Below are 22,693 nucleotides of genomic sequence, written 5' to 3' on the forward strand. Positions count from 1 at the left end.
TGGGCGATGTTACAGTTTCAGTTGTCTTCTGCCAACACAACGTTCTGCAATTGGCAGAAATCTGTTTCACACATTTGATATCCTATCCCACATTTTATTATTGACCTTTCTGTGAAGCAGCCCCCATACCTTTGGAGAGATGCATACTTTTGGAAGCATAGCTTGGAAAAGGTGATGTAGCCATCAGGTAATGCCTGACAGGTGTCTGAAAGACTACATATCTTATGCAAACAATTTTGAACAAGACATATGACTGAACAGGTTAGTCGCCAATTAAACAAAAAATTGAAAATACCAATGTATTCTACAAGTAGTTCTTGATTTCCTTGAGATGTTTTTGCACTTTATAGTTGACTGATTCTTCCCCAGTCCGACTGGTGGTCGATGTACATTTATGCCAGCATGTCCCAGTGCTTTAGGCTTCAAAGACGGGTAGACCATGAGGCATATCAGCAGTGGTCGAAGTGTATGAAAAGAAGTAGTGGAGCTATGTTCCCTGCTGGCCTGCCCCTGCTCCCCACAAACCCCATTGCCACAACCCCTCCCACACACAATACACCCCCCACAACACGTGCACCTGATGTTTAAGGGAACGTTCAGTGCAGTGCATTGAAAGTGAAGGTTTCAACTTCTTCCTACACTTTTATTTTAAAAGAAAACCATTCCGGAACGGTTTCTTTTTAAAATAAAAGTATAGGAGCTGTAAAAGGTAATTTAAAAAAGTATAGGAGCACCGCTCCCGACCGCTCCCGCTCACTTCGACCACTGCATATCAGGCATACCACACACGCGGCTGACTCTCCCTCAGCACTATAGGACTGTTAGGGGCACCTGGTCTGTTACAAAAACTCAGTTGCACTATTTGTCAATTGGATCCTAATATCATCTCATGAAATTGCCACTTTGTAGATTTCAGCCTGTCTTTTCCCTCCATTGCCTGCATGCTTATGCGTCTCCACTGGGTTTAGAGAGCCTCACCCCCATTCTCTTTCTTACCCTGTCATCTTTGGAAGCAGTTTTAAACAAAAAAAACAGTCCACTATTACACATTGCCTAAGTAGCGCAAATCTGTGATTGAAAATACAGCTGTACGATTCATTTGAAAGGATCCACAAAGCATCACAAATTCCCTGTAGTAATCAGTGTAATCTCCGTATTTTTTCTTTTTCTTAAAACATATAGTTCCTGATTGACCCAGTATAAGTGTTGTAGCCCCCGTACCATGAGGTGTGGCTTGCCAGACTAACTACCTATCTGATTGACCTGTATATCAGATGTAGCCCCATACCATGAGGCATGGCTAGCCAGACTATGCCCCTACCTTATGGGCCCTGTATAACTGTTGGAGCCCCCTTTACCATGAGGCATGGCTGGCTAGACTACGCACCTACCTGATTGACCCTGTATCACTTTGGTAGCCCCCATATCAAAAGGTGTGGCTTGCCAGACTATGCACCTACCCTATTAGCCGTGTATAACTGTTGTAGCCCCCTGTACCAGGAGGAATGGCTTGCCACAAAAAGTACCTATATGATTGAACTCTACATCTGGTGTAGCCCCCCATACCATGAGGCATGGCTAGTCAGACTATGCATCTACCTGATTGACCCTATATAACTGTTGTAGCCCCCTGTGCCATGAGGTGTGGCTTGCCAGACTAAGTACCTGCCTTATTGGCCCTGTATAACTGTTTAGCCCCTGTACCATGAGGCATGACTAGCCAGACTATACACCTACCTGATTGACCCCGTATAACTGTTGAAGCCCCCGTACCATGAGGCATGACTTGCCAGAATAAGTACCTATCTAATTGACCTCTATATTTGATGTAGCAACCCGTACCATAAGGAATAGGTAGCTAGACTATGCACCTACCTGATTGACCCTGTATAATTGTTATAGCCCCTGTACCATGAGGCGTGGCTTCCCAGACTAAGTACCCATCTGATTGTCCTCTATATCTGATGTAGCCACTCGTACCATGAGGCATGGCTAGCCAGACTCTGCACCTACCTGACTGACCATGTATAACTGTTGTAGTCCTCCGTACCATGAGGTGTGGCTTGCCAGACTAAGTACCTAACTGATTGACCCTGTATAACTGTTGTAGCACCCGCACGATGAGGCGTGGCTTGCCATACTATGCACCTACCTCATTGGCCCTGTATAACTGTTGTAGACCCTTGGACCATCAGGCATGTCTAGCCAGACTATGCACCTACCTGATTGACCCTGTATAACTGTTGTAGCCCCCGTACCATCAGGCATGGCTGGCCAGACTACACACCTACCTGATTGACCCTGTATAACTGTTGTAATCCACTGTACCATGAGGTGTGGATTGCCAGACCAAGTACCTATCCGATTGACCTGTATATCTGATGTAGCCCCGTACCATGAGGCATGGCAAGCCAGACTATGAACCTACCTGACTGACCCTGTATCACTTTTGTAGCCCCCGTACGTATCATGAGGCATGGCTTGCCAGACTATGAACCTACCTTATTGGTCCTGTACAACTGTTGTAGCCACCCTACCATGATGCATGGCTAGCCAGACTATGCACCCCTACCAGATTGAGACTGTATCACTTTTGTAGCCCCCGTATCATGAGGCGTGGCTTGCCAGACTATGCACCTACCTTATTGGCCCTGTATAACTGTTGTAGCCCCCGTACCATGAGGCATGGCTGGCCAGACTACACACCTACTTGATTGACCCTGTATAACTGTTGTAATCCCCTGTACCATGAGGTGTGGCTTGCCAGACTAAGTACCAATCTGATTGACCCTGTCTAACTGTTGTAGCCCCCTGTACCATGAGGCATGGCTAACCAGACTATTCACCTACCTGATTTACTATGTATAACTGTTGTAGTGCCCCATACCCTGAGGTGTGGCTTGCCAGACTAAGTACCTAACTGATTGACCCTGTATAATTGTTGTAGCCCCGTACCATGGGGCATGGCTGGCCAGACTATGCACAGACCTGATTTACCCTGTATAATTGTTGTAGCCCCGTACCACGAGGCATGGCTAGCCAGACTATGCACCTACCTGATTGACATTGTATAACTGTTCTAGCCCCGTACCATGATGTGTGGCTTGCCAGACTATGTTCCTAACTGATTGACCCTGTATACATGTTGTAGCCCCCGTACCATGACGCATGGCTAGCCAGACTATGCACCTACCTGATAGACCATGTATAACTGTTGTAGTCCTCCGTACCATGAGGTGTGGCTTGCCAGACTAAGTACCTAACTGTATAACTGTTGTAGCCCCCATACGATGAGGCGTGGCTTGCCATACTATGCACCTACCTCATTGGCCCTGTATAACTGTTGTAGACCCCTGGACCATCAGGCATGGCTAGCCAGACTATGCACCTACTATGTATAACTGTTGTAGTGCCCCATACCCTGAGGTGTGGCTTGCCAGACTAAGTACCTAACTGATTGACCCTGTATAATTGTTGTAGCCCCGTACCATGGGGCATGGCTGGCCAGACTATGCACAGACCTGATTTACCCTGTATAATTGTTGTAGCCCCGTACCACGAGGCATGGCTAGCCAGACTATGCACCTACCTGATTGACCTTGTATAACTGTTCTAGCCCCGTACCATGATGTGTGGCTTGCCAGACTATGTTCCTAACTGATTGACCCTGTATACATGTTGTAGCCCCCGTACCATGACGCATGGCTAGCCAGACTATGCACCTACCTGATAGACCATGTATAACTGTTGTAGTCCTCCGTACCATGAGGTGTGGCTTGCCAGACTAAGTACCTAACTGTATAACTGTTGTAGCCCCCATACGATGAGGCGTGGCTTGCCATACTATGCACCTACCTCATTGGCCCTGTATAACTGTTGTAGACCCCTGGACCATCAGGCATGGCTAGCCAGACTATGCACCTACCTGATTGACCCTGTATAACTGTTGTAGCCCCATTTACCATGAGGCATGGCTGGCCAGACTATGCACCTACCTTATTGGCCCTGTATAACTGTTGTAGCCCCCGTACCATGAAGCATGGCTGGCCAGACTACGCACCTACCTGATTGACCCTGTATAACTGTTGTAGCCCCCTGTACCATGAGGCATGGCTAACCAGACTATGCACCTACCTGATTGACCATTTATAACTGTTGTAGTCCCCCATACCCTGAGGTGTGGCTTGCCACACTAAGTACCTAACTGATTGACCTCTATATCTGATGTAGACCCCGTACAACAAGGCATGGCTAGCCAGACTATGTTCCTAACTGATTGACCCCGTATACATGGTGTAGCCCCCATACCATGATGCATGGCTAGCCGGACTGAGTACCTATCTGATTGACCTGTATATCAGATGTAGCCCCATACCATGAGGCATGGCTAGCCAGACTATGCGCCTACCTTATTGGCCCTGTATAACTGTTGGAGCCCCCTTTACCATGAGGCATGGCTGGCTAGACTACGCACCTACCTGATGACCCTGTATAACTTTGGTAGCCCCCATATCAAAATGTGTGGCTTGCCAGACTATGCACCTACCCTATTGGCCCTGTATAACTGTTGTAGACCCCATACCATGAGGCATGGCTGTCTAGATTACGCACCTACCTGATTGACCCTGTATCACTTTGGTAGCCCCCATATCATGAGGTGTGGCTTGCCAGACTATGCACCTACCTTATTGGCCCTGTATAACTGTTGTAGCCCCCTGTACCAGGAGGCGTGGCTTGCCACAAAAAGTACCTATCTGATTGAACTCTACATCTGGTGTAGCCCCCCCATACCATGAGGAATGGCTAGCCAGACTATGCATCTACCTGATTGACCCTATATGACTGTTGTAGCCCCCTGTACCATGAGGTGTGGCTTGCCAGACTAAGTACCTGCCTTATTGGCCCTGTATAACTGTTTAGCCCCTGTACCATGAGGCATGACTAGCCAGACTATACACCTACCTGATTGACCCCGTATAACTGTTGAAGCCCCCTGTACCATGAGGCATGACCTGCCAGAATAAGTACCTATCTGATTGACCTCTATATCTGATTCAGCCCCCGTACCATGAGGCATGTCTAGCCAGACTATGCACTTACCTGATTGACCCTGTATAACTGTTGTAGCCCCCAGTACCATGAGGCGTGGCTTCCCAGACTAAGCACCTATCTGATTGTCCTCTATATCTGATGTAGCCACCCGTACTATGAGGCATGGCTAGCCAGACTCTGCACCTACCTGACTCACCATGTATAACTGTTCTAGACCCTGTACCATGAGGTGTGACTTGCCAGACGAAGTACCTATCCGATTGACCTGTATGTCTGATGCAGCCCCCGTACCATGAGGCATGTCTAGCCAGACCATGCACCTACCTCATTGACCCTGTATAACTGTTGTAGCCCCCAGTACCATGAGGTGTGGCTTCCCAGACTAAATACCTACCTGATTAACCCTGTATAACTGTTTAGCCCCTGTACCATGAGGCATGGCTAACCAGACTATTCACCTACCTGATTGACTATGTATAACTGTTGTAGTCCCCCATACCCTGAGGTGTGGCTTGCCAGACTAAGTACCTAACTGATTGACCCTGTATAATTGTTGTAGCCCCGTATCATGTGGCATGGCTGGCCAGACTATGCACAGACCTGATTGGCTCTGTATAACTGTTGTAGCCCTCTGTACCTTGAGGCGTGGCTTGCCAGACTAAGTACCTAACTGATTGAACTCTATATCTGATGTAGACCCCGTACCACGAGGCATGGCTAGCCAGACTCTGCACCTACCTGATTGACCCTGTATAACTGTTCTAGTCCTGTACCATGATGTGTGGCTTGCCAGACTATGTTCCTAACTGATTGACCCTGTATACATGTTGTATCCCCCGTACCATGACGCATGGCTAGCCAGACTATGCACCTACCTGATAGACCATGTATAACTGTAGTAGTCCTCCGAACCATGAGGGGTGGCTTGCCAGACTAAGTACCTAACTGATTGACCCTGTATAACTGTTGTAGCCCCCATACGATGAGGCGTGGCTTGCCATGCTATGCACCAACCTCTTTGGCCCTGTATAACTGTTGTAGACCCCTGGACCATCAGGCATGGCTAGCCAGACTATGCACCTACCTGATTGACCCTGTATAACTGTTGTAGCCCCATTTACCATGAGGCATGGCTGGCCAGACTATGCACCTACCTTATTGGCCCTGTATAACTGTTGTAGCCCCCGTACCATGAAGTTTGGCTGGCCAGACTACGCACCTACCTGATTGACCCTGTATAACTGTTGTAGCCCCCTGTACCATGAGGCATGGCTAACCAGACTATGCACCTACCTGATTGACCATGTATAACTGTTGTAGTCCCACATACCCTGAGGTGTGGCTTGCCAGACTAAGTACCAAACTGATTGACCTGTATATCAGATGTAGCCCCATACCATGAGGCATGGCTAGCCAGACTATGCACCTACCTTATTGGCCCTGTATAATTGTTGGAGCCCCCTTTACCACGAGGCATGGCTGGCTAGACTACGCACCTACCTGATTGACCCTGTATCACTTTGTTAGCCCCAATATCAAAAGGTGTGGCTTGCCAGACTATGCACCTACCCTATTGGCCCTGTATAACTGTTGTAGACCCCGTACCATGAGGCATGGCTGGCTAGACTACGCACCTACCAGATTGGCCCTGTATCACTTTGGTAGCCCCCCATATATAGAGGTGTGGCTTGCCAGACTATGAACCTACCTTATTGGCCCTGTATAACTGGTGTAGCCCCCGTACCATGAGGCATGGCTGGCCAGACTACACACCTACCTGATTGACCCTGTATAACTGTTGTAATCCCCTGTACCATGAGGTGTGGCTTGCCAGACTAAGTACCTATCTGATTGACCCTGTCTAACTGTTGTTGCCCCCTGTACCATGAGGCATGGCTAACCAGACTATTCACCTACCTGATTGACTATGTATAACTGTTGTAGTCCCCCATACCCTGAGGTGTGGCTTGCCAGACTAAGTACCTAACTGATTGACCCTGTATAATTGTTGTAGCCCCATACCATGTGGCATGGCTGGCCAGACTATGCACAGACCTGATTGACCCTGTATAATTGTTGTAGCCCCGTACCACGAGGCATGGCTAGCCAGACTATGCACCTACCTGATTGACCTTGTATAACTGTTCTAGCCCCGTACCATGATGTGTGGCTTGCCAGACTATGTTCCTAACTGATTGACCCTGTATACATGTTTTAGCCCCCGTACCATGACGCATGGCTAGCCAGACTATGCACCTACCTGATAGACCATGTATAACTGTTGTAGTCCTCCGTACCATGAGGTGTGGCTTGCCAGACTAAGTACCTAACTGATTGACCCTGTATAACTGTTGTAGCCCCCATACGATGAGGCGTGGCTTGCCATACTATGCACCTACCTCATTGGCCCTGTATAACTGTTGTAGACCCCTGGACCATCAGGCATGGCTAGCCAGACTATGCACCTACCTGATTGACCCTGTATAACTGTTGTAGCCCCATTTACCATGAGGCATGGCTGGCCAGACTATGCACCTACCTTATTGGCCCTGTATAACTGTTGTAGCCCCCGTACCATGAAGCATGGCTGGCCAGACTACGCACCTACCTGATTGACCCTGTATAACTGTTGGAGCCCCCTGTACCATGAGGCATGGCTAACCAGACTATGCACCTACCTGATTGACCATGTATAACTGTTGTAGTCCCCCATACCCTGAGGTGTGGCTTGCCAGACTAAGTACCTAACTGATTGACCTCTATATCTGATGTAGACCCCGTACCACAAGGCATGGCTAACCAGACTATGCACCTACCTGATTGACCCTGTATAACTGTACTAGCCCCCGTACCATGATGTTTGGCTTGTCAGACTATGTTCCTAACTAATTGACCCCGTATACATGGTGTAGCCCCCATACCATGATGCATGGCTAGCCGGACTAAGTACCTATCTGATTGACCTGTATATCAGATGTAGCCCCATACCATGAGGCATGGCTAGCCAGACTATGCGCCTACCTTATTGGCCCTGTATAACTGTTGGAGCCCCCTTTACCATGAGGCATGGCTGGCTAGACTACGCACCTACCTGATTGACCCTGTATCACTTTGGTAGCCCCCATATCAAAATGTGTGGCGTGCCAGACTATGCACCTACCCTATTGACCCTGTATAACTATTGTAAACCCCATACCATGAGGCATGGCTGTCTAGATTACGCACCTACCTGATTGACCCTGTATCACTTTGGTAGCCCCCATATCATGAGGTGTGGCTTGCCAGACTATGCACCTACCTTATTGGCCCTGTATAAATGTTGTAGCCCCCTGTACCAGGAGGCGTAGCTTGCCACAAAAAGTACCTATCTGATTGAACTCTACATCTGGTGTAGCCCCCCATACCATGAGGCATGGCTAGCCAGACTATACACCTACCTGATTGACCGCGTATAACTATTGAAGCCCCCTGTACCATGAGGTATGACTTGCCAGAATAAGTACCTATCTGATTGATCTCTATATCTGATTCAGCCCCCGTACCATGAGGCATGTCTAGCCAGACTTTGCACTTACCTGATTGACCCTGTATAACTGTTGTAGCCCCCAGTACCATGAGGCGTGGCTTCCCAGACTAAGTACCTATCTGATTGTCCTCTATATCTGATGTAGCCACCCGTACCATGAGGCATGGCTAGCCAGACTCTGCACCTACCTGACTGACCCTGTATAACTGTTTTAGACCCTGTACCATGAGGTGTGACTTGCCAGACCAAGTACCTATCCGATTGACCTGTATATCTGATGCAGCCCCCGTACCATGAGGCATGTCTAGCCAGACCATGCACCTACCATGAGGTGTGGCTTCCCAGACTAAATACCTACCTGATTGACCCTGTATAACTGTTTAGCCCCTGTACCTTGAGGTGTGGCTTGCCAGACTATGTACCTACCTGATTGACTTTCATATCTGATGGAGCCCCCGTACCACGAGGAGTGGTGTTTCAAGTTATGTTCCACAAGTACTGCATGTATGCTTCAACCCATATGCTTGGGCTTGCACGCTGAAAAATGTTTCACTTCACACTTATTGTAACTAGCGCCCTGATGTCTGAGGGTTTTGGTGTGCTGCTATAAATGTAAAAATAAAATAAATAGAAATAAATAAAAATATTGGGTGGGTAAACCAGCACAACACTTGTTTGACTGCGAAAACAACGCTCCCACACCATTGGCTTTAAAACATGTCATTATGTCCACTCTTTTCATATAGTGTAAACTGCAGTATGTTATAAGATGTGCATTGCACGCAGATGAGGAAACGTGGATGGTGGCTCTCTTGCTTATTGGCTGAATTTTCAACCATTTCAGGAAACAAGGGGAGGCTTGCTGTCTGCGCAAGGACGCCTGCCTCGCGGCCGCCAGCACTCTATTATCTCACTAGGATGGACGCTTTCCCTCTGCAGCGGCTGTAATCAGCGATACCCAGCAGAGCAAATGCCAGCGATGCGGATACTAAACCTGCCGTAGGACGGCCTCCTTGTTTGCCAGCTCGTTTTCCAGTTTGTCGTTCATGTCGTGGATGGAGGTGGATTCCCGCTGTGCACTGAGGTAGCGTTTCTCGAGGGTCGTGATTCTCTCTTCCATGTCGTCCTTCTGCGCCATTGCCTGAAAGATAAATAATAGATTTCATAGGTTGGCGAGTTAAGGCGCAGGCGTGTTATTTATGTGAACAGCAGATGGGCCTAGGGCAGAGAAAAGATTGCTCTGGGTTATAGCAGGTGAGCATTCGCAAGTTTATAGGCCCATTCGTTTCCCGTGATGTATCACAAGGAATGCGAGGCCTTCCTCTGGTGAGCTACCAATTCCCATCTATAAAGCAGCAGCCGCGGAAATTACACGTTTCTGGACGAGGCCCACAGTTTGCCTTCTGTTGATGCGTGACTGCTTAAAGGCCTGCATGATTTCTTCCTAAACGAGGAGACGTGATCCTTTATTGCTGGAATAAATTAGGAGATGTCTCTGGGTAACTTTAGTTAACAAACCAGGGTGCAAAAACAAGTATTGCAAATTCATCAGCCATTATCTACTGGTGTGTTGGTAAAGTTTCAACTCTATATGTTGTTCTCTTTATTAGCCAACACACACGCATGACTTATTAATTTGCATGACTTGTTTTTGTACCGTTAGTTGTTAACTAAGGTTTGTTCTACATGGTACATACTATGTGGTAAATTAGTTTGTTATAAGTTACTTTGTGGCGTTTTTTTGTAACTGTGAGCCCAACCCTTTCCCCGCACCACCACTGACCCCTTCACTCTCTATATGCCCCACCCCTAAACCTACACCTATTTTACCCCCAGAAAGTATCCTACTATGAAGTAAATAACGACGTTGTAATTCTTTTCGATGAAACATGCATAGAATTATCCTCATAGATCACAGACATTCCAGGTATTTCCCTGACCCTTGCTATCAGGTCTTTGTAACAACAGGACCACCCACTGCACGTTCCAGGCTGCTGCGCAATATTGTCATTGCAGCAACGTTAATACAATTACATCATCACCCCTGCCACTGTATATCCTGCTGTCTGGAACACATTCTGGTTGCAAGACACCTTTCACTGTGCTCTCTGTGAAATGCAGGGACGTCATTTCACCAAAATGCTATGGGAAGCGGATGTGACATCACACGACCCTTGACCTCTGATTACATCACAGGAAGTTATGTCATTTGACCCCCGCCTGAAGTGACATCACAGGAAGTGATGGAACACAATTTTACACCCCTTGACAAAACACGAAGTGGCATCACATAGCATTGTTTCTAAGCACAATACGAAAAATATAGCTACTATATCACTGTAAAGTGATATATATATTTCATAAAAGAATTGATTACCATATGTATCATTAATATCAGCGAATATAGGCCCATTTTACCAAATGACTGTGAATGCAAGGAGACGTTGAAGGTCAAATGATAATGATATGGTATTATATAGCACTTACACGTAAGTGCTTCATAAAGAACAAATATACATACAATATAATGCAACCTGTGTTGGTACTCATTAATCAACCTCAGCAGGATAAAAAAAACTGAGTTGACTTTGCCGGGAGTCGAACCTTCAACCTGCAGATCATACACACAGTGCAGCAGTGAGTGCTCAACCCAGTGAGCTATCTTACTAGCTATAGCTATCAGAAAACCAGCCACGGCAGAAAGAAAGAGCCACACGCTGCTGGCCACAGCCCAGGAGCCTCAATTTAAAGAAAAGAAAAGAAAAGAAAAGAAAAGAAAAGAAAAGAAAAAGAACACTTTTTTCTAGGGGTAGCATAGGAGACCACAGGGGTAGCAAGGGAGACCCCAGTGGTCACAGGTGCGACCCCTGGCATCCCCTAAATGACATCCCTGGTGAAATGGTGCGTGAGGCCGGCATTTATTAAAGTTAGAAAAAAGATAGTTTGAAGACTTTTCAATATCTTCGTCTACAGAGAATTGTCGTTTTTGTAGGGAGGAAGCCTTCGTGGAAACTGTGAAGCATCTACTTCTATACTGTCCAGCTCTGGCAAGAGAGAGAACGAAACAACTGCCAGGTCTGACGGCGAATTATTTGATATTGGACCCAGAAGGGTGGTGGAGTCTCCTGATGAAGGGAAGCAAGCCAAACTGATTGCAGTGGTAACATGTTTAAACAAGCTGGTTTAAAGAAACTTGGAGGTTTTTTTTAAAGTTCTGGCGGATCTTGCAATGGAACAGAGAAAACTGTTTTCTTATCTTTTTTTTTGCTAAAAAAATTGCAACAATTAAATGCAAATAAAAAAAAGATGAAGACTTTTCCATATCTTCATCTACAGAGAATTGCATCTCGCTTTTGTGAATGATTGCTCTGCACAAATGCAGCAAAGCAAACGAAAGGAACAAGGTAGGAGGGTCTCTGGGGGGGGGGGCTGTCTGGGGGGGATTATCAGGAAAGGAACTTAACTGCCTGTTGTCAATGAACCCCCCACCATTTGCTCCTTTGGCATACCAGTCTTCCCCCACCACCCCTTATATCCGCCCTCCGGTGACTTGAAGCACATTTGTATGCATGCAGCACGTTAACAACGGAAACATGCACAGATACAAAACGAAAACAACCCACGACAGCTAATTGAATCTCTCCTCTGAAAAGAAAACGATATTCTTTCGAATAAGGTGATAAGTTAAGAATCGAGTTATATGGCTGGACAGGGCTAAATGATTTCTTAAATGCATGGAAGACAAACACGGATCACCAGGATGACCTTGAGGGCAAGTGTGCCTTATAGAAAAGCAATGCATTCTCAATCAATCCATTCAACCCTAATCGCCCTCAATGTTTATTGAATTTAAAAGCAAACCCCAGACAGCAGCAATTATTCTGAAAATTGCAACATTAAAATGTCTCCTTGTACTCTCTCTGCATCTCCCCTTGTTTGGCCTCCCTTTTCATCACCGGATGAACAGCGGTAAACTAAGTAAAATCCCTTTTTTTAAGGCAGAAGCAATAAAGCTGTTAAAGAATCACGTTTAAAAAACATCATTTAAACATTGGCTACTGTTGGAAATGCTCACACGCATTTAAAACATTAAATGCATGCATACATTCTCTTCATGAACTGATATCTATGCCATCCTTAGGTTCATGATCTGTGGGCCACACCGTGTGGGAATCACACTGATGCCACACGATGTACCGGTTCCTGGCGTTATTACCAAAGTGTTGCACTGGTGCATCTGCAATTACCTATTGAGCATAGGGCAAATGACTATGACAAGGGTAAACATTGTTCTGCTGCAAAATGCATTCAAAGAATATGTTTTGTGTGCTAGAGTAATTATTGGCCCAGTGCTAATTGCACTTGCACCGGAGCAAACTGTCTGCAATACCTCCCCTCTAATTGCAGTTGTGCATATTCTTTGAAGTTTCACATTGGGTGGCACATTTTTCTCAGTGAATGATTATTCATAGGTTTGTCATTTCTCTGTGCTGAGATGAATGAACTGCGGGCTCATCCCATGTACTGCTCAGATTACTTACTGGTAATCTTCATTAGTCACAGTACTGCTCTTCCTCTTCACAGTACTCACCTATGAGGCTCAGCCTCCCATACAGGAACTTTTTTTGTCTTTCTTGGAGGTACATATACCTCCCACTTAACCATAATCCCCATTTCATTGCAAAACCAGTTTGAACATGGGACCATCCACCCCATGGAACTAGGGTCGGCAGTACTGTGATGAGGACGAGTGGGACTAGAGTAATGAAGATTACCGGTAATCTGAGCATTACCTTAACATCCCTCTTCCTCATCCCAGTAGTCACCTATGAGGCATACTCACGCCTACAAGAAGTGGATGGGCACAATGAGAGACCCCAAACCAAGGAAGCAATGCAGCAACCCCACGGAACGCAATAAGGAATCAACAAAAAGGCAGAGGAGTGCCACTGAAGCCGCTGCACCCTAAAAGAGCAGTCCAGCCAACAGACCACCACCAAAGAGCCAGGATCAAACAACAAGGCAGTCGGAACCACCAAAAAAAACACCCAGCAAACCATATCCAGAAACCCCTAAGGCCACCTAGAAGCCAGAAACAATAGACCAAGGGAAACCAAGGAACACACAATGCCAAAGAAGGCAAACCCACAACGGAAGGAAGGCAAAGAGCAGACCAATATGCAGAGACAAGAAGGAACACCCAGCCTGAGGAAGCCGGGAGTAAACCAAAACCCCCACCAAACGGCCCATCCAATCCCAGCATGTACAGGGGAACCCTCGAATCCCCCATAAGAGCATGAAGGGCTACCCACAGGGCCGCAGACGGGAGAGGGTGCCACCCCGCAGCCCCAGAAGGGAACCACCCATTCTGCAACCGGGGACTGAGGAAGAGACGGGGCAGCCAGGAGGACTGCCCAGAAGGCCCCATCCCTGCAGACCACTGAGAAGCACCAAGGCGAAGAGAGGCAGCGCCAGGAACCAACGCCAGAGTAAGAGTCATGAAAAAACCACCTAGTCCACTCGCCCCTGACCAGAAGCACCCAACGTGCACAAGGCCAGGGACACCAGAAGCCCCAAAGAGGACCACCAGAAGAAGAAGAACCAACACCAGGGAAACAACACCAGCTTTTAGCGACAAGCCCCAAGACCCCCAGGTGCATGAACAGATGTGCCACCCAATGGAGAATCTGGCCAGCCCAGAACAGACGGGAATGGCTAAGCCACCCCGCTCCACCAGAGACCGGGACATGGTAAACTGGGAAGCCCCTCGCCACAAGAAAAGCACCCGCAAACACCTATACCTTTGAAGGGAGGCCCCGAACCTGAGCCACAGCCCACAGGGAAGGCACAAGAATAAACAAATCCCCCACCAAGGGGGAAGGAAAAAAAAGCCCAAGGGGACTAAGCATGCCCGAAGAAGGGCAGAACCACAGGACTGATGTAAGTACACCACCAACATACGCACTGCCTGAGCCGAAAGGGGACCAAGTGATAAGGCAACATCACCAACAGTTGGCCCCTGAAGGGAGACAAAGTCCCCCACCCGCCAGGACCCCCAGACTCTCACCCACAACAGAGAAGACACCTGGTGGAAACCAGAACCCCACCACCAAGACACAGCTCTGTGCAAGTAGAAAGGGGGAACCCCGAGCAGAACCATCCGAACGCCCAGAAAGCAGTTGCACTAGAGAACCCATCGATCAGAGTCCCCAAAAAGATGCACGAACCAGTCAGGAAAGGCCCCACAGGAGCTGCAGACAAGGGCACAGTGTGCCAGAAAAGGCCCACCGCAGAGCCAAGCGGCCACCCAGTCCACAAGGCCAACAACAGTCACACACAGCAGCCAGGGAGGACAACACGCCAAAGGGGTACACACCAACCATAGGGAGGCGAGGAGACAGGCCACACACTGCAACCCCTGGCCTGGATGACCTAGCCCAGGTGAAGAGCCAAGAAGAGGGCAGTGGAGCACAACCAAAATCTGCGAGCAGAGGATGAAACCGTCACAACAGGACCTGAGCAGTGGATTCCCACAGAAGAGGCAGAACCGGCCAGGTAACCCATATCCCTGAACAACAGAGCAAGCAGGAACCCCGGAGGCAGAAGCACACCAGGAGAAGGATGTAACCCAGAAGAGACCACCATGTGGGATGTATTGACCCACTCTGCTATACTATGCAGCCACACTCTGTTATCTATGGTGCGAGAAACAGCAAAATGGCGGCACAACCCTTGTGCGCGCCAAAACCTCTAAAACCGCGTTTTTGCAACACACAAAAAGATGGCTGCACAACCTGCCACCCATGGTGCATGTGTGGTAGAACAGAGCACACGCCGCAGAAAAAGTGCCAGTGGGCTCCATGACAAGTAAACATGGGGTACCGAGGGAGCAGCAGCGCTTTGCCAGTGAAACTCCAAAATTTGCATGTAAATTATATTTACTGTGCTGCTGAGACTTCAAAATGCCTGTACAAAACAACTGTGCAACACTCAAAATCTTGCTTGGCGCTAAAATTCATTTAATCTAATGAAGCACTGTGAATTTACAAAGTCCTAAAATGTTAAGGGCAAAACATTTTCTCAGCAAAACTGGATTGTCTGGGAATGACAGTTCCTGTCAAAATTCTCTGTGCAGCCACACTGGGCTACCTGTGAATGACAGCCCGTGTCAAATTGGCTTTCCTGATTATAAACTTTAAAGTTGGCTAAATCTAAAGATCTGCCGGATTAGCAAATATAAAAGGACTGTTGCTGAAAGGAACATGGATCTCAGTTGTTTTCATCCCAGAGGTTTGAAGCTAAGAATGTAATTTATCTATGTCATCTGATGCAACAAGTTTGTTTTGTGCTGGATTCAAGTCAAGAAATTAAATTTTAACTTAGGCTGGTTGGGCCTGCAAGAAGTTGAAAAACAGGTTTCCACCCAAGGGGAGGGCATTCCTCTCAGCAGATGCTCACTGACATATGATAATTGTGGGGTAGGACTGACTTGTGTCTGCTCCCAAAGACTGAACAATGGCAGATTCTCCAGGCCTGGAAATGGACGTGTGAAAGGGTCCTAAACTAGGCGTGCAGAAGGAAATCCCAAAAAGGTGGGGGCTACTCCTTGATTCCAGAAACAGACAAAAGGATGACCATTTGCCGCTAAGAATATGTAATGAACATTATTTAGAGACTTATAACTCGCTGTCAGAAGTGGTGAAAAATATAAAAAGGGGAAAATTGTTATTCTAATTTTTGGCCCTACATTGCAAAACGTAGTGGAACTGCGTAGCATATTCTGAACAGAAATGGCAATATATGTTGTTTTATGGGAACAGTATTTATGCTAGAATTGTTAAACTTTGCACACACATTCCTGTGTTAAACATGCATAATTGTCGAAATTTGGAGAACGTTTGGAAAATGTTTTCATGGAGAAATGGACAAAATGCTGTATAAAGGCGAAACAAGGTCTCACAGCTGTGGGATTTTGAGGAACAGCCACTCCATAAAATATGTATTCCTTGTATGTGGTTTTCATAGAGGTTACAAATGTGTAAATATGTATTTAGGACAAAATTCGATTTTGATAATAGTGGCTAGGGGAGGTTTCTAAGGATTGTAAAAACCAAACCATAAATTTGACATCATCTGTCCTTGATCCAATCACTCGGATGCAAGTCGGAGAGGGGGCTCTGATACAATCCCAGTTCACAGGGGCAAGTTTAGTTAGGCTGGCCCATACACCCATGTCATGTGAGAGGATAAATAGAGACAGCTGACAACACAAAGGGACTCTCTCTTCTGATTCCAGCGAAGCACTCTGATCCAGCATTCAACATCCAGCTTTCAACATCCTTCCTGATCCAGATGCCAATCAGCGGGCCAAGCAGTAGCTGAACAATTTTCAGCCAGGCCTCAATTTATCCTGAACTAATCCTTACAACCCAGTGGAGAGCTGTAGTGTAGGGAAGCATCCTGAAACTATCTGGGTTGCTACCATAAATACTTGCCTGATGAACTCGCAATCCCTCTGAAATGAAATATCCAGAAACAATAAGGGCAGATCCTGTGCAGTTCCGGTGACCAGCCTAGTTGATACAGTGCTGTCTTTCCCTGTTAGACCCGAACCATTGACCAGAATCTTGAAGTGCCTAAAATCTTAAATCCCCGTGTATTGTGAGTATTAATAAGACGCTAGAGAAATATTGTATACCTTACCTGATCTTGTTCCACTCCCATCTCTGAACTACTCTTACTTTCATAACCAGTAACAGTGTCAAAATCGTTAGTGCTATCTTATTCTGTCTATTTGCTGAAGCATCATTTTCATAGTAATTTTTATTTGTGTAACTCTCATCCAAAAATCCCACTTTTCGTGTGTGGACTGGTTTGCCGGGGAAGGTGCTGGGGATCTGTTACTGAAGTCATAAATCAGTCTCAGAGCTTACTGTGGCCCAGCCTTGTTGTCTAGTCTGCATGCTTTAGTCTTGAGTAGAAGCATAAGCCATATTTTCTGATTTTGAACTGAAGTTTTTGTCCAAATTCGTGTCTTTATTTCCCAAAAATATCTCTCCCTAAAACCACAATAACTCCCTCAGTTTTAAAGATAGAAACAACATTTAAATTCCCACTGTTACCTAACATCCTTAGCTACATCCACAACCCGGAAGAGTGCAGTTTACCCGTTATATCAAAAATTGCATAAGTAAAAGTTTGCCACAAATGAACGTTTAGCCAAAGTTTTACATATGTGAATTGCCTTTAAATTATTTTGCACTTTGCTTTTGAGATTCCAAATGTTTTCTTTTGATTAAATCATTGCTTATGATTGTTTACATCTGTTCAAAGTGGCTCCGGTAGAAATGTATAATGATTTAAGCATTTTTAACCAAATTTAGTGTTTTTGCTCAGCCAGATTCAAAGCCATTCTGACAGTTGAAAAGTCAAAAGCGTTTTTCTCTTGTGTTTAAGGGGGACAGGTGGGAGTGATATTCTGTTTGTTCTGTATGATTCCAAAGTACCTGCTCTCGCCTCACATCTATTTAAACTGCCTATTGGTGGGTTGAGGGGTGTTGCAGGGGGAACCTCTAACCACAATGCTATCTGTTCCAAACCAACCCAAAAGTATTCTTGTCTGTGCTGCATTCTTTTTGTGTTCATTACCTGATTCCCATGCATCAAATATATTATTCATTGTTCTTGTCACCCATTGGTGATTGTTGTTACCTATTAAAAATATATTGTGATTTTAAATTCTACATAAATACATAATTACCATAGCAAACTAGCCTGATTCCTGGTTCAGTGTGACCAGGGGGGTATTTTGAAAAGGGTGTGATATAAGGGGTATATAATTCAGAATATTGAATATTTATAGACAAAAATAAATAAGGGTTTAATTTGCACACTGCATGCTGGGCGAGACTTGGGTGTGTGCCTCATTGAAATCACTTACATCCACAGAGCCTGCCATCCGATGCAAGCCTGGTGGGACCCCGGCCGGACACCAAGAGAAGGGATGCAGTGGAGCAAGTCACAGGCAGGCCCCAACTGAAAACCCAAAGGGAGAAGCCAGAACCGACATGCCACGAAAGCAGCGGTCCCCAGAGAGCCCCCTCAATCCTACCCCATAGGGGGAAACCAGCAAACACCAAGCCAGGGACCAAGACAAAGAAACTATCCTCCAGAGGACCTCATCCCAGCCAGTGCCACAACCCCAGTGGCAGACAGCAGAGGAGAGGGGAGGACAAGATCCCTCACCAATCCCCCACAGACAGGAAGCCAAGGGATCGTCCAGAACCCCCAGCTGTGGGAGACAGTGACCCTACTGAAATCCAGCTAAATAGGAGGCTTAATCAATCTCCCAAGGCAGCATGAGGGAAGGCCGGCAAACACCCATCAGAAAGGGAAGCACGGGAGACAAACAGACACCCAAGTTGCAGCCAGGTACGACCGGTACAGCTGGACAGCAGAGACGAGAGAAGCGTGGAGGAGAACAGAGCTCATCAGAGTTGCAGAGACCCACAAAGGAAGGAAATCGATCGAGAATGGAACCCAAAGGCAAACTCGCCAGGAGCCAAGAACGGACTGTCCGTCCAGAGCCCACAAACGGCAGAAAGAAGAGTGGGAAAGGCCAATCAATGTACCAGCGACAGAGCCGAAAAGCAGCCACAGGCCATGAGTGAAACAGCCCACCCAACGGACCAGCAAGCCCTGCCAGGAGCCAGATGGAGATGCACAGCCAGCCCCCAACGCTCCACAGAGAGACCAGGAGCCACCACATGCAGCAGTCATCAGAAAGGAGGGGAGGGCCAAACTACCCCAGCCCGTCCAAGAAACAGACCCAAGAAGAAACATTAGGCAAGCCCCGGCACCGCAGGAGGCACAAATGGGACAGCAAGCCCCCAAGCAGGCCAGGTCACCACAGGCTGAGCTCCTCACTGGCCTCAGCGGAGCAATCTGCTGGAGACACACCCCAAGGCAGTCCTGGAAAATAGAACAGAGGGGAGGGCACACAAGCCCCCACCTGCAGCCAGGAAAAGGCTATGAGCAAAAAAAGCCAAAACGAAAGGCCCAACAGAAGTCGCACCCCCAGAAAGACATACTGCATTGTCAAATCTGGGATGCACCTGCCGGCACCCAGCAAGCCTAGAGCCAGTTATACCAGGCCCGATTCCCAAAGGATTGGTAGGTCAGGGGGGATGCCACCCCACAGCCCTCCCAACACTGGGCCACATATGTCTGCATCTCCCAGCAACTTGGAGATTTCAAACTCATGCCCTACTCTTGGGGTGACCTGGATTCCCTAAATAACCAATAATAACTGTAATCTCACACCACTGCAGCAGTAACACCAGCCACAGTGGCAATTGGAATCACAGACCAGGCTGCTGGGAGCCACCAGCTCATTCATTCGAGCCATTGGGAATCCCTTTTCTCTGAGTACAACAATACCCATGCCAGGGAGAGGCAGATCCGGGGCCATTTCCAATGCCCCTTTAAGTCTTGTGGATTGCCATGTAACCAAAGAGCAGACTGGAGCCTGCAATAAAGCCAAAGGTAAACCCAAACCCAATGAAAAAATCCAGAGGCCCTGCAGGTCATGACATAACCTGGGGAAGAAGAAGAAGGTCATCTTTATTTATTTATTTATGTATTTATTTATTTATATTTATATAGCGCGCAGACAGCCCAGGGGCATTGCGGCGCTGTTACTTGCAGGAACATAGTTACAGGGGGTACAGGATTGGTAGCAGTAATTGGCGCATTATGATTGCTACAAACATATTAGTCATTACAGCTCATGCATCTTTGGTTATTACAGTTTATTGGCACACATGGTGCTGCAAGGACCTTATGTGAAGAGGGTGGTTTTCATAGCTTTCCGAAAGGCAGTGAGGGAGGGCTTGCCTTGGATTGTGGGAGGTAAGGCATTCCAGTGTGATGGTGCGAGATAAGGGAAGCTGGAACCTCCAGCTCTGGCTCTTTTTACTAGTGGTACACAGAGCATGTTGGTATATGGTGACCTGGTTGGCCTTGCAGAGGATACAGGGTGGATTCTTTGTGAGAGGTAGACAAGGGCGGTTAGGTGGATGCACTTGTGGGTCAGTGTCAGAGCTTTGAAGATGATTCTTTCCCTTATTGGTAACCAGTGGGCTAATTTTCTGGCCTCAGAGATGTGTTCTCTTTTCATAATACCCTGGGCAGCGCGGAGGGCATTGTTCTGTACGATTTGTATCACTGAGCCTGTAAGCGTAACTACCACCACACTCATGCCAGAGAAGTGGCATGACCGCATCCTCTCACTGAAGGCAGCCCAAAGCTCCACTTCATTGAGCAATTGGGCTCCCTCACAGTGGAGAAGCCTGCGAAGCAGGGCCGGCCCCAACCAGGGAAACAGCAGCCCCACACGAGACAAGTGGAAGGGATGGCTCACCCACCCCTTCCGTGCCAGAATACACACCTCAAAGAAGCAGCCGCCACCAGGCCAGAAGGGGGTCCACCTCTCAACGCATGACTGCCTGACATCATAATAGCAGTGGGCAAGGCACACCAAGCCCCCTACCTCACCAAAACATGCGCATAGCCACAGCTGCCAAAAGGGCACACAAGAGGGTCCCACCCCCATCACCCAACACCAAAGACAAAGCACAGACGTCGTACCAAACCCTCGACTGCCAGGAAAACCAAAACGCAAAGAAGCTGGTGCAAGCAGGCTGGACGGGGGTGCCGTCACCGAATGCCTGACTCAATAGTCAGCGGGGAAGGCATTCCAATCCTCTATGCGCCAGGAAACAAACCGCACCGAAGCGGGTGCAAGCAGGCTGGACGGGGGCTCGCGTCCCAATGCCAGACAACAAAGAGGCAGCGGGAAGGGCATACCAACCCCCGACCTGTACAATCACTGGGGATCCGCTGCCAAGCAACTTTCCTGCAGTCCAACGCTCAACAACCCACAAGCATCGTAGGAGGGTCAAAGGCATGGATCCAGTCCCAGCTGAACCCTAAACCCTGGAGAGAGACCAGGGACCACCATCCCCTCGGGTGACCGACTCCACCCCACTGGAGACACTGCCTGGGAGGACACCAAATGATGGCCATCAGAGCCCTACTCTGAGAGGAAACAGTCCTTGTCGTAGACAGGAGAAAAAGAACTGGGGATTATGGGTAAGTGGGAGGTATATAAATTTCCAAGAAAAAAAAGGTTCTTTGGATAGACAGAGCCTCATAGATGAGTTCTGGGATAAGGAAGAGGGCTTGGAGGTAATGCCACAGCACACCAACTCAATGAAGGATGCAGTGCCACACTATACATTACCCTATGTGTAACCAGGACTCTAGGTAGCAGTGCTTAAAGGACCACCGGCCACATTACTACACCCACGCAAAAAACAAACAATCAAGAAGTTTTTCAATATTGGCCATTTTCTGATTGCTTCTGGGGCCTGCTTGTGGTTGCTCAAATGCTTGCAAAACTTCCTTATTTTTCTTATGACCCGAAGATCAAAGACAAACGAATGCAAACAGCTAATATGGTGCATGATTCACAATGTTTATCATTTGTCAAATCAGTACAGGTTATGCATATGGCAGCAGTGTAAGCATTTCTACTTTGCATTCTACCAGCAATGGATCTGTGAAAATTGTTGCTACTGCAAATCCTTTGTCTATTTATTTGTATGAATGTAGCTTCACTTTGCGTTACACAAGCAGAACATCTGGCATATTATTCAATGAACATTGTGCACCTATGTACCAAGACGTTTGTTAACACCCTATAGAATTTAAGAAAACAAGTTCCTAATTGCAGTGACAAAAGAAAGCATGAGAGCTAGCAATATAGGTCTGTAAATTAAAATGAGTATGTCCCTCACTACTCATAAAATGACTTCACTACAGTTTCAGAAGCATACCCGCCTCTTTGCCCTGCCTATGAACGGCTATCTACCCTCTTAACCCCTTAAGTGCCAAGGACGAGTATGCTCAACCCTATGCATAATAGCCTGGCAATTAAGGGGTTAAACATGGACTCACCCCCAAATATATTAAGGGACCATGCATGAAACAAGTCTTCAAGGTGTTTGTCTCATGCACGCAAAGACACACACTGCAACCCCCTTTCAAAAAAGC

The 22,693-nt window shown here is 47.2% G+C and overlaps 1 protein-coding gene across 3 annotated transcripts in view; it reads right to left on the reverse strand.

Moving 5' to 3' along the window:
* The window catches only part of PPFIA2 (PTPRF interacting protein alpha 2), a 2,558,488-nt gene that overhangs the window by 885,334 nt on the left and 1,650,461 nt on the right, over nucleotides 1-22,693 (reverse strand). For all 3 annotated transcript variants that reach the window (XM_069629312.1, XM_069629311.1, XM_069629313.1), the window contains one exon: nucleotides 9,573-9,719. In XM_069629312.1, coding sequence (XP_069485413.1) covers nucleotides 9,573-9,719 — 147 coding nt within the window. The remainder of the gene's footprint in view (nucleotides 1-9,572; nucleotides 9,720-22,693) is intronic.

This window comes from Ambystoma mexicanum, chromosome 12, assembly GCF_040938575.1.
Source record: "Ambystoma mexicanum isolate Mex_15411 chromosome 12, UKY_AmexF1_1, whole genome shotgun sequence".
Taxonomy (NCBI): Eukaryota; Metazoa; Chordata; class Amphibia; order Caudata; family Ambystomatidae; genus Ambystoma; species Ambystoma mexicanum.